This window comes from Carya illinoinensis, chromosome 14 (assembly GCF_018687715.1).
Source record: "Carya illinoinensis cultivar Pawnee chromosome 14, C.illinoinensisPawnee_v1, whole genome shotgun sequence".
NCBI lineage: Eukaryota > Viridiplantae > Streptophyta > Magnoliopsida > Fagales > Juglandaceae > Carya > Carya illinoinensis.
The window spans coordinates 5820901-5834866 of NC_056765.1; the positions used below are offsets into that span (position 1 = coordinate 5820901).

Consider the following 13966-nt stretch of genomic DNA (forward strand, 5'->3'; position numbering starts at 1 on the left):
TTACTATTGCTATACAACTTGAATATCTAATTGCCACATCAAAAGCAAAGGGACTAGATGTGAATGAGGGGAGGATTTCATGCGAGTTGGTTAGCTCATTATAGTTAAAACCCTAGATTAATTTTAAGAATTGGAATGAGAGGGGAATAAACATGTAGAACTGATATAATAATATTTATTGAGTCTTTAATTGTATCAAAGAAGTTGCGTCCTAATTCTTGTGTAGAAAAAAAATCAAACACCAAGAAAATTACATTGGGTGAACATCAGTGTAAAATAGGAATAACAAAATATGTAACATAAGTTAAGCTATTTGTCCCAATAAAAAATAGTCATAAATTTTGCTTACTTTGCCATATATCAATACAACATTATAACAATTAAGGTAAAAATTCAAAACCTAGGCTTCATTTTCCTATCAAAGATGCCTGATCCATAGGTTGAAACAAGCATGTCAATAAGAAGGCGAGATTGCATCAATACAAATAGAATAATTGGAATACCAGCCAACCCAATGATAGGAACGATGATCCAATATTTTCCATGTAACATAAGCAAAAGAGCAGCAGAAAATGCTATCATCATGGTTGCAATAGAGAAGAAGAGAGCGAAAAGGCCTATAATCATCTTTCTGGGCAAGGATCTAAGAAAGTCTTCATCTGCATAACGTGATGTGAGGATTCCCAAAAACATTAATACCGAAGTCGTGGAAGAAAATAGCGACAGAGAATCAGTTACTATAAAGAGTTTAAATAGTTTGTCATGCACGAGGATTGGCAAGCCAGTATCTTGGTTGTTACCACCGGGAGTGGTAAATGCTGCCGTGAACATAATGGTAATGATGAGAGCACCAACCACAGTACAAGAAGTTGCAGTGCCCTTCATCCATTTTTCTCCCTCTTTTCTCAAATTTTGGTGTTGTGTCATAAACAATTGGTTGGGAGTCAAACCGTCTTTGTTTAAATAGTCCTTATGATTGGGAGGGCTAATGTGTTCCACCTCCTGCATTTATTAAATAAGATATTACAAAAAAGAAAATACAACTATAATATTGCAAAAGAATTATCCATCAATATTCAACAATCACAATTACTTCAATCTTTTGCCTATTTGAATTATGAATTTTATTGTCTTAATTTTTATATAATTATATTTTAAATTGAATGTATTTCTATAAAAAGAATATTATTTTATAACTTATATTATAAAGACATCAGTCATTTAAAATGTGAATCATTTAAAATATGAATGTGTAAGGAATTGTAACGATAATTCTTTTTTCAAATTTGTAATTTCTTTTTCAGTTTAATCTGTTTATCATATTTTTGGAATGAAAATCTGACAGCAAGAATTTTAGCTTTCTTATAATAAATGCTTAGTTGCAATCTCGCAACACCAACAAACATAGAAATGCAAAACAAAGTTATTCTATTATTATATATGAATATAATAATTCCAGTGTTCTTAAAGTTTCTAATTAAGATATATGATTCCATAGTAGAGTTCTTAAAATAAAAAATACCGCTATTTTGAAGATACCGCTATTTTGAAGTTAAGAGATAGAGATTTTTGCACCCCACACTCCCTACATTAATATTGTAGGGGAATTAAAGAAAATAGAAAATAAAAGAAAAAGTTTTATAAGACAGCAGCAAATTAATCCTGTCAAGGTAATTTCTCCGCTTATCAATAAATTAATTTGGTAATAAATGTAGATTTTAAGACATTAAAGTACAACAAGTGGGCTCAAGGGCATGACTTCAGACTTCTTGCCTCAAAAATTGAAAGTTTTTTATATCTAAATTACATGGTATTGTTGCTGTGCGTTCTCCTTTCTCTCTTTGAAATCTATCTCTAGATCAATTTAAAGAGGATATGGTCAAGAGCAAAAAATAATAAAAGAGGGAGAGATGGATGGAGCTGACCTTAAACCATTGAACTTCTCTTTGCATTTGCAAAGCTGCACCTCTTATGTGATCGATAGGAGAATATTTTGGTAACATCCCTGCCAGATGCAACATGGTATTCTTGGACTTATCTAGTGTGTACAGTACATAATTCTTCCTTTTCAAGTGGTATAGCAGGCTAAAGATCCTATGTTGACGATGCACAACGGCCCAATGGAACACGTGCCTTCCTTCAGTAGCATCACAGATCCACTGAAAACTAGAATTTGTTTTGAGTATCTGATAAACAAATTCGAAGTTCCCTCTACTGATAGCAAGTTTGATTAGTGGCATAATAATACTATATCGCCTTTCTGGATTTGTAATAGTTGGTATTGCTTCACACATGAGAGACAGAAGTTGTTGGAATTGAGCTCGTACCAACTTCATTTTATATAAACGCCTGAATCCTATATAATTAATTTAAAAATTACAAAACATTAATACATACGCACGAGTTAATTTATAAGTTGGATGAAACAATAATAAATGATCATGACTAAAAAATTTTAAAAAAATTATTCAAAAAATTATACCAAAGAAGTTTAAGAGACTTGAAACTAGTTGGCTCCACAGATGATCAGCTTGCACTGCAAATTAAGTACAAGTAAAATTTGCTCATCATCTTTATTTATATTAACAGAAAAATGAATTAACAGACCAAACTTTGATTAACAATAATGTCAAGAGTCAAAAAATTCGAGAGAAATAAATTAAGTTTAGGCATTAATGTATGTACATACCTGGTCGAATAGTTTTTTCTAGATCATTATTTTGCTTAATGTTTAAACGGACTTGATCGGTAGCACCAACACTTGAGATTATGTCATTATCATGTATACCTTCCCCCACCGAAAAATTAAAAAGAAAATAAAAGCCAAGGCCAGGTTAATTATACGGCAGTACTTTTAATATGTAGAAAATGTTTGAGAGAACGAGAATGGTACCCTCAAGATCACCGGTACTATCTTTTTATATTTTATTTAATATTCAAGAAAGTGATTTTCAGTAAATTTATAAATTTAATTTTTAAAATATTTAAAAGAGTTATTTTAAAAAAAAAAAAGTATAATTACACTTATTGGTAGAATACAGTAGCAACTTAGTATTGTCCTTATATATATAGATATATATATATATATATCTATACTTGATGGTGCAATAATATTCTGACGAGTGAAACAAGAAAATTAATAAAGAAATCTTCTTTATTAATTATTAATTTACTCATTATCCATATATTAAACTTATAATTGGTAAAAGAAAAAAAATATATATGATATATGGTGTATGAGCTTATGTTTAGAATTTTTCTATTACCAATACTGTTTTTGTTTGTTGAAAACATAATATTTATTCTGACAGAAAACAAAGCCTTCCAAACTTTGATGAAGATTGTCATTAGTAAAAAATTTCAAGGCAAAAGAAATGACATGTTTGGGATTACGTTAGAATTCTTAAAAGTTATTTAAATAGTTTTAAAAATATTTTAATAATAAAATTAAGTTGTTTGGTTGACAAATGTTAAAGTACTTTTTAATATTTAAAAAACTAAAAAGTACATTTCAATAAAAAAAAATCAATTTTCTCGAACCTACTTTTTGAATATTGACATAATTACACTTTTAAAAGAACTATTAAAAGATGAAGATATCTATATAACTTTCACATATTTATAACTTTGCCCTTACCTTATGGATAATTATATTGTTATTTTACTTATGCTTCGTTGAAGGGATATTTTTTATTATTCTTAAAATTCTATTAGATTATTTTTGTATTATAAATTTGATTTCTATAAAGGGTATAATGATCATGATTTTTAAAACCTTTTAATCAAATGACCTTTTATATTATTTCTACCATAAAAAATATTTTTTAAATTTGCTTCCAAATAATATAATATGTTTAAAAGTGTTTTAGACAAATAGTTCTCAAATAGTAATTAACTATATATAGTAGTACTTATTAAGCTCTGCAACTTATATAAGTCTTAAGCTAAATTATCCAAAGCAATTCCAAACATGCAGTAAGTTTAGGCATCAACGCACGTACGTACCTGATTCGATAGTTTTTTCTTGATAATTTTGAATGTTCAATCGGAATTGATCGGCAGCATGAGCTAATGAAATGTTGTGTATACCTTCGCTCACAAAGAAACAAAATAGGCAAATAAAAGCCAAGTAATAATATGGCAGTACTTTTAAATTTTTAATATGTAGTAGTACTAGTACTTGATCATATATAGAGCAATTAATATTCTGTTGAGTAAAACAAGAAAATTAATAAATAAATATTCAATACACGAAGTTTGCATTTGAGTTGAGTTTTATTTATACGGATTATTTCATTTAAGAATTGATCATAACTTTGTATTCACAATTAACATTAATTCATTTAATAAACGAATCAAGTCAAACTAATTTCTAACAACTTGTCAAGTAGATTTGTTTATTTGCATGCAGCCTTAGTTGGTAGAGTCAGAGAATACTTCAATATTATGTTATCACCTTATAATTATTTAAGAGTGAATAATAATACACTTATAATTATTTTATGATATTTTATATACAACTAATTTGTTGTAAGAGGTTGATATACGAAAGCTAGTATTGTTGATATATATATATATATATTAGTTGACTGTAAAATGAGCTAACTAGCTGTTAATTAATGTTACTCAACTAATTAGGTACGTACGAGAGATATATAGGAAATTTTTGTATGTATAAAATTAGTAAGTATTATTTTTTTAGAAATTTCATTTTTTTTTTTAACGAAAAAGACCCCAATTAATGGAAATTAAAGCTAAGAGATCAAAAAGAGTACTGGTACTAACAGTGATTATAGATCCATTGTTTCCAAAACACGAGCCGATTTTCACTCTCGAATGCTTCAGCCGAAATAGCCAGTACTCTCAAAGGGGAGTTAAGTCGTCCATCCAAGGCAAAAGCCAAACGAGGACAACGCTCCATTAAATCCAAAGCCATATCTTGCATGATTATCACATATACACATGTATTGTTACCAATTAATTAATCCATTAATCACCTGCCACTCAATGGTTAGAAGATAGAGAAAAAACATGCAATAATATTTGTTACCTAAATCTCTTTTATAGATAGAGCCGTTGAGAAGTCTAGCACCCGCACAGCGGCCAGCTCGATCTTCCACCTCCAGATCTTGGAACGGAGTTTGAGAATAGAGATAGCGAGCCAATTCTTTATGCCCAAAGCCAATGGCTATAGTAACTGGAAGTTGTCCATTAATATATCTAACGCTGACCAAGCTCTTGTTCTTTGTAATCAGGCACTTTGCCATCCGGTGATTCCCACTATTACTTGCCTCATGTAGAGCTGTAGAGCCTCCTTTATCTTTCATTGCCAAATCATGTTCCGAAATCATATTGACCAACTCCTCCACTATACATTCCTGTTCAGCTTCAACAGCAGCGTGAAGAACCGTTCCACCCGTCAATGTAATTCTTGCTGTCGATGCAGCAGGGTGGAGCTTGAGGAAATCTCTTGCAGTTTCCCAATCACTACTTTGCACAGCCTTGACTAAGGCCGCATAATCATCCTCCATCTCTTGCCCTGCCATGCATATATATTACACAAGATTTTAATTGATATGCTTTTTGATCTCCGGTTTTCATATTATACGTAGAATTATGAAAAAAAATTAAACGAAACGTACTTTTCAATAAACCACCAAGTACATATATAATGATATCATCTTTTGCATGTATGTGTTGATTTTAAATTCAGTACGTATATAGGATGTATCAAATATATATAATGATATTAATGCAAGTTATATTACAACTAGTAAATCTAGTAAGTAGTGTTAGTTATAGGTTTCAAGTAGACAAATATCGGGTAGTCCTTTTGTTAAAAAGTGGATCACACTAAAATAAATAGAATTTTTTTATACTTTTTTAAGGGGACAACTTTTTACAAAAAATTATTGTACAGAATTTATCTATTGGGACTTGTATGAATCATTTTTCAAATTTCATAATACCACTTCTTTTCATGGATTAGGCTTTAATTGAATGTTTGTCAGTCCAAAACAGTCCAAAAAATTAGCTACAGGCAAAGCCTATAAATTTTATTTGTGTCATGTGAAGCTGCAACCCAAAGAACTGAGTGTTCAATGTGGGCTTTGTTCCCATTCTCATATAACTTACCGCTCACAAATATTCAAGCCCAATAAAATCTTTAAGCAAATCTCTATTGATTTTTAATGTAATCATGCATTATTTTGAGGAAAAATCACGGATTATTCCTGAAATTGTCACTTATTTTGCAAAAATGGCAATAAATTTAAAATCAAACATGGTCAAACATGCATGTTCATTTACTGATCGTTAAATAAAATTATATAAGTAATTTAACCCCTTGTTAAAATTCTATCGTTGATAGCACGGAGATTGATAATTAAAAAAATAAGTAATGTACTACTAGTACTGGTATGATCTAAAAGGTTGGATCTTAATGGGAGCAGGCATTGCAAATTACAAATAGGAGAAGTTTGAGAGATAAAGTTAGATTAGTTTGATGGTCACCTTGTAAAATGAGTACTACAGGTCGTTTGAGGAGATGAAGGGGTATTTCATTTTGCTATCATCTTCTTCAACTTAATTATTTGCCTACCCTTAAATGTTGGTCCGTATCCTGCTTTCCAACAAATACGATCCAGATTTGTCCATGAGTTGAGTGAGAAGGATGTTAAAGTTTTCCAAATCTTGTAACCTAGCTAGTCTCCAAATTCTTTATCTTTATTTATTTTTTGTTAATTCTTTCTATTTGCAAGCTAGTGTGAAGGACACACCATCCACATAATTGAAATGACAGGAATTGATTTACAATATTTAAATCTAAAATCTCTCTTGTAAATTAAATAAAATCAGATCTAAGATAAACAACCTAAAATAAATTATTTATACTTCTTGTCATGGTGATTCCAATTTCAATTCTCAAGTTTCAATGACAAGAAGAACTACAACTAAGTTACAAGAGCTTTAGATTAAGTATTGAGAAATTTCCGATTTTTCCTACAATTATAAGCCTATTTTTCTTCTTCCAATAATGTTTGTGTATATTGAGAGAGAGAGAGAGAGAGAGAGAGAGAGAGAGAGAGAGAGAGAGAGAGAGAGAGAGAGAGAGAGAGAGAGAGAGAGAGAGAGAGAGAGAGAGAGAGAGAGAGAGAGAGAGAGAGAGAGAGAGACCTGGGTTGTGTGAAGAGCTTCCTTCATCAATTATCTGATGAGCTTCAATTTGCATTTGCTTGCCCTTTCCATTATTTTCCATGAACATTTTATCCAACGTTTCCCAAGCAATTTTTGCAAAACAAATGTTATTGATCTGATCTAGTATGTCCTTCCTGCATGATCTTTGGATTGCACGTAAAGCCGCATCATTCATCTTTCTCCGAGCCTCATATTCAACCACATGATCATCTGGTTTGGGGGTTTCCAAGCCTATCTCAACAATGTCCCAAAGACCTTGAGCCAACAGATTATTTTTCATCTTGACACTCCAATCCTCATAATTATCATTTGTAAGAGGTTCGAGGGGAAAAATGTTTGTTTCCATGTTGCCTGTCAAATTATGATTCATGAAGTACATACATTAGTCAAAACTCGAAATAGAAATAGAGACTAATGTGATATATCTCATTTTTTGAAATCAAGAATTTAAATATTGTTATTTCTCATAAATACATTTTCAATCTTGACTTTGAAAAATAATTTTTAATTTCTTCTATTGAGTGCATGTTAGAAATTAGGGTAACATGTTTCGGATTGCGTGGTAGAGCTTTTAATTGCAGAGCTTTACTAAAAGTCTTATTAGTAAAAATTAAGTTGTCAACTTTTTTAAAATTAGTTGAACAGAGAATACTTTTAAACGATCGATGCATGTCAATATATTGTATATTAAAGAGAGGGTCAGGGTGTTACTGTATTTACGAGATTAATATATAAATAAAAACATATATTGACATTTTGCACGCAGCAATGATAGACCCAATGCTCATTAACGATACTCAAACATAGATTTCATAAATTATGTTCTTTTTCAAATTAATATAATTGTCAGATTTTGTACAGGAATTCTAACTAAGGATCTCAATATATATAGCTAGCTACCATTGTTTTATATATATATATATATATATATATAAAGACAAGGATCCTTCAAAACAGTGAAACACTATGAAGAGTAGTGGCCACATGATTGATTTAGGAAAGTCTCATTTGATATGGTTAAGACAGTATGTATATCACTATCTCGTATCCCTGAAGACTACACCAGTATGTCTTATTCACGATGGTGACTGATGAGACTAAAGAGGGATTCCAATCGATGTGATTGATGATAATAAAATCATCCACGAAGAGTACTAGTGATGCTGCTATTAATTCTTCTTGTCTAAGAGTATTAATAGTGCCCTAATTTAGAAATTTTACGTTAATAAATTTAATTAGTCACTTTCCACACTATTAAATAATGAACTCTTCAAATCTATTATCATTCTATTAAAATATTAATTTTAATATTTTTATTTATTTTAATTCTAACTATAATTAGAATATTTACTAAGTTCGTTTCTCCTACTAGGCTGAAAGCTTAAGCTCTACTACAAGTTCTCTTTCACGTCAGTAACATTTCAAATAGCAATTATTTCTTTCCCTTATCTTCTCTCAACTCTCAGGAATCATATAGAGAATCAAGAAACTAGACCTCAAAAAATAAAATATAAGCAAACTAGCTAAAGTTTGGCCAAGATTTGATAATACCTATTGGTGGATATCTTTATCACAGATAATATGGACATCATATGATTCATATAGTTTTCGTCTGTTAATATATCCCTTAAGTTTTACCTATTAATTTCATTATAAACTACGTTTCAAGGATACATTCTTAGAATTTTGAAGTTCGACAAGCATGACTCAAGGAAACGGTTCAATTTAAACTGATTCAGTTGATTAAATTTTAATCCATTGAAAATTGAATTAATTTTAATAAATATTTTTAATCACTCACATAGCCAGTTCAAAAAGTCGATTCAGCACCACCTTTTTAAACAATAGGATTAGTTCGTCCAACAATATAGGAAGAGAAATGAAGAAGAGAACCTATTCATGATCAGAGCACCACCAACCCATTCCACATGACCAATTATTAGCTAAATCTTAGGAAAAATACATGAAAAGAGGAAAAATAGGAGCTACATCCCATTTCCTAAAATAAGATTTGATTTTAGGATTGCTAAATTTTTGGGAATTGCTACAGTTACTCCTCAAATTTAGCAATCATAAATCATTCTTTATATATATATTTTATTCTAAACTAATATTTTAATAGAATAAAAAGAAAGAATATAAATGGAAGTGAGAAAAAAAATAATAAAGAAATAATAGAAAAATATTATTTTAATAGAACAAGGAGTGAGATGTAGGAAGTTTTAAAAAGATGAATAAAATTTAAAGACAGATGGTTTTTAGCTAAAATTTAAGAAAACGTTTGCTCATCTGAATGTAGATGCTCTAAAAAAATTTAGAGCTTTCAAAAACACACATATTAAAAATTAAAAATAGGAAACAAAATGATTATAAGGGAGAAAATTATGGAGCCAACTTGTCGGTTTGATATCATTTTCTCTCTGCTTTCAATTCGAATGGTAAATGATGAGTTTATATTACTCCATAAGAAATTTAGTTTTTTATATGGAATTTATTCCCATCAACCAATATGTTATATTTAAGTAAATCATTTAAGTGACTAAAATATGAATTATTTAAATCTTATTACATTAATCGATGTGATTGATGATAATAAAATCGATGAAGACTAATGTTAGTGTTAATCTTTAGAAAACTTCTACTTAGTATCTCTATACCACATATCCGTTGAGAAAAAAAAATAAAAAAATACTTCTACTAAGTAGGTGTATAGTGTAGGACTATTGAATAGAAGAACTCTAATCTTCAAGTCTAAATATACATCATTAAAAAAAAAAAGTTCTAAATATACATAAATAACTGATTGTATATGATATTAGTAGATATTAAATAAAAATAAATAAAAACCAGGCCGGTAGGCCCATGATGGCCACATAATGGGCCCCTTGGTAGAAGCATCCCTACTTGAAAAGCTCAGATCTGGGTCTTAAACTGAATAATTTTGTATTTGTTTTTGGTGCGTGTTGCTTTGAATGGTTGTTAGGTGGTAAACTAGGCAGGCTTCTCAGCAGTACAAACAGAACGAATTCTTTAGCACTGAGAATCAACCGGTAGCTGCGGCTACGATTTCATTTGTTTAAAACACAAAAAGAAAAGAAAAGAGAAGGAAAAAAGAAAAGAAAAGACAATCTGATTTCATTTGTTTAAAACACAAAAAGAAAAGAAAAGAGAAGGAAAAAAGAAAAGAAAATAAAAGACAATCTCATTCGGAAAAGCCTGCGAAAACACAGTTTGCTTTCATCAAAGAGCAATATAGTTCTTAAGAATTGTGCACCGAATACATAATTCGCAATTAATTTATAATTTGAAAGTGATTAGCTAGACTTATTTGCAATCTACTTTGATATTTTATTTACGAGCTACATTCCTTTTTCGTAGGATCCATTAAAAACCCTTCGGCTTTAAATGTTGTTGAAGGATCCGTGCACTATTCTTACTAAGCTGCATTTGGATGTTAAGTTGAATTGAGATGAGTTAAGTTTTTTTTTTTATGAATAGTAGTGAGTTAAAATAGTGAAGTGATTTTTGTAAAACTCACCTAAGATGAATGTAGATGTGTTTTGATCTTAAAATGAGTTTAGATTTATTTATGAAAAATTAAAAAAAAATTATGCATCTTGCATGTAAAGAAGTATCAAGTTGAAAAAGGTTCTGAATTCTACAAGTAAGAAGATTTTGAATTGAGATGAGTTTAGAGATTTGAGAGTTGTATATTTAGATGTTAGATTCAGCTTAAAATTAGACTAAACTGAGTTGATATTAGTGCACTCCAACAACCAAACTGGGTTTTCTTACTCATATTAGTTGAAACGCACTCAAAACTAACAAATATTATATATTGATGACAGAAAAAAGAAGTCAAAAAAAAAAAATTCTTCTGCAGGGGTACTGTAGGAAACATAAGTGAAACTTGGAATTGTGCGCTGCTTTTTACTAGTAATGAAACTTGGAAGTGTAGAGATCTACACTGATGCATGCATACGAGAATGTGATGCCAAAAAAGAGTAAAAAAGGAAGTAGATCATACTCAAAAGGAAGGATGAGTGGCTGTTCCAAATTCAGCCGCTTGTAAATCCCTGTGTAAAAGTAGTGATCACCTGTGGAAGACGAACTTAGAGATGTATGTATATATATATACACGACACACCCACCCATGGCGCTCACAGAACCGAAGAACATGCAAGGTCTGTGATTGGATATAATAATATTTTTTAAATACATTATAATAATAATAAAATGATAAAAAATTTATCTCCTATTTATTAAGAGCAACTTGCGTGTATTAGTTGGGGTAATGATACCTACGTGACTTTTTTTTTTTTCGTTTTCCATCTTTTTAATTTTTTCCATCTTTTGCTCTCTCATAATCAAAAAGCTGTTAGAAACGCTTAGAACCCATCTCCACTTGCCGCGCTGGCTCAAAATACCTCTCCCCTCTGTGCCCAAAAGCTGTCGTTAAGATCGAACGACAACTAACTCAAATCATCCATGATCCACCCAAAATACACTCATGGAGAAAGACTTAGGCACAAGGTGGATATAGACAAAGAAGCTCAAGTAGCAATTACTTGGAGAACTTCCTGGATTCGGAAGTAGCGGTTTTCTTTGGTAAGCAATACTGGATTGATGTTTGGTAGAACTCCATTTTTGATAATTGTATAAAAAAATTATATTTTAAAATAATAAAATTATAATTTTAAAAACATAGTACATATTTGAAAAATTCAATAATATTTCTCAATACAAGTTTTAAATATATATATATATATATATATATATGAAAGCTTCAATTTGTTAAAAAAAATCATTTTATCTTCATCGATACTAAATGACAATAATACTTCTCAATCCGGATTCCATGGGTATGCCTCGCTCCTATATCAAGTTACAATTTTATTCAAGAAAATTAAGATCAAATGACTGAACCAAGTAATTAACATAGATAGAGGGGAAAAGTATATAGGTAGGGGTAGTGTTAATTAAAAAGTTGAAACAACTTCATAATATCACTAATGCCCAAAAATCACACATAAACTGAAGAATAAAATCTCAGATCTGGGTCTCTTTTTTTTTTTTTTTTTTTTTTTTTTTTGAAGGTATATATATATATGTTCCCTATACTTAAATAAATTATTTAATTAGCAGCTACATTTATTTTTTCATAGGGTCCATTAAAAATACTTGGGTTTCAAATCTCGTTGAAGTTCCATGCAGTACTATTCTTCCTTAGTTTTCTTACTCATATCACGTGAAATTAGTTGAAACACAAAACTAATTAAGAAGTTTATAAAATTGATGAACGAAAAAGGAAAAAAAAACAAAAAAACAAATCTTCTGCTGGGGTGTTGGAAACATTAGTGAAAATTGGAATTGTGCATTTGCTTTATTATACTAGTGATGAAATAAAAAGTTGAACTTCATCTCTAAACTGAAGAAGAAAACAGAGTAGATCATACTCACAAGGACGGATGAGGGGCCGCTCCAAATTCAACTGCTTGTAAATCCCACTGTAAAAAGTGATCACCAGTCGAAGAAGAACTTAGATAGATGGTTATATAGACACACACATACACTCATGGCGCTCACAGAACCGAAGAACATAGATATATATATGCAAGGTCTGCTCAGGCCCTGAAGGAACCAATCAATAAGTGGGTAAGTGGGGAGGTGTTGGGTTTTCCATGCAAGGTGGGAAACGTTGACTCGTTGACTGCACAGCCCTGAAGGAACCAATCAATAAGGGGGGAAGTGTTGGGTTTTCCATACATGGTGGGAAACGTTGACTGCACAGCCCTTGTCAAGAATACAAACTTTTGTATTTCATTCACTTGATTTTTACATTGAAACATGATTTGAATAAATAGATACAAGAATAAGTCTATCTAAGGTAACTAATTGAATATGGTCATTACAAAGTAAATGCTAATTTCATAAAATCATGTTGTTACAAAAATGGAGAAGATTGTTGCTTGATTTGGAAAGTGAGCTGTCAATACACCCCCTCAAGTTGGCGCATGAAGATCCATAATGCCCAACTTGGATAGAAAGTGATGGAAGAGATCCCGGCCAAATGCTTTGGTGAATATGTCGGCAACTTGCTCATGAAAGGATGTGTGAATGGCAGTAAGGAGGCCGATCGGATTTTATCACAAACAATATGGTAGTCAATCTCAATATATTTAGTGCGCTCATGAAACACATGATTATGAGCAATATGTAGAGCATATTGGTTGTCACAATGGAGACTGAAAGGCGCTGAGTGGGAGATACCAAGATCAGTGATAAGCTGTTTCAACCAAGTAAGTTCACAAGTTGTAACGGCCATGGTGCGATATTCGGCTTCAGCAGAGGAACGGGCCACTGTTGTCTATTTTTTTGTACGCCAAGAGATGAGACTGGAGCCAAGTTGAACAAGGTAGCTGGAGGTGGAGTGACGAGTGGTGGGACAGCTAGCCCAATTGGAATCAGTGTAGGTAGTAACATGGAGAGAATTGGAGGAAGCGAAAAATATGCCTTAGTCGGGACTACCTTTGAGATAGCGAAGAACGTGAGTGGCAGCCTGCATGTGGGAGGCACGAGGAGCGTGCATGAATTGAATGAGAATGTTCACTACAAAAACAATATCATGACGAGTGATAGTCAAGTATATGAGACGACCAACAAGTTGGCAATAAGGCGCAGGATCTGGAAGAAGAGAGACATCGTGGTTGGTGAGCTTTAAGTTCTATTCCATGGGGAAGGAGGCAGTCCGAGCACTGAGTTGACCACT

General features: G+C 31.3%; 1 protein-coding gene across 4 annotated transcripts; it reads right to left on the reverse strand.

Moving 5' to 3' along the window:
• Nucleotides 1–312: 312 nt before the first annotated feature.
• Nucleotides 313–12812, reverse strand: LOC122293225. 4 transcript variants are annotated; one of them, XM_043101742.1, is made up of 9 exons: nt 12658–12812; nt 11225–11294; nt 7177–7548; nt 5051–5539; nt 4786–4938; nt 4006–4089; nt 2483–2536; nt 1926–2356; nt 313–1002 (listed from the first exon to the last, which is right to left on the reverse strand). In XM_043101742.1, the coding sequence occupies exons 3-9, from the start codon at nt 7541–7543 to the stop codon at nt 394–396; spliced, it is 2187 nt and encodes a 728-aa protein (XP_042957676.1). In that variant the 5' UTR covers nt 7544–7548; nt 11225–11294; nt 12658–12812; the 3' UTR covers nt 313–393. The 4 variants fall into 4 exon arrangements, with proteins under 4 accessions (XP_042957676.1, XP_042957675.1, XP_042957674.1 ...); XM_043101741.1 differs by lacking the exon at nt 2483–2536 and adding an exon at nt 2690–2788; XM_043101740.1 differs by lacking the exon at nt 2483–2536 and adding an exon at nt 2690–2794.
• Between the last annotated feature and the right edge of the window lie 1154 nt (nt 12813–13966).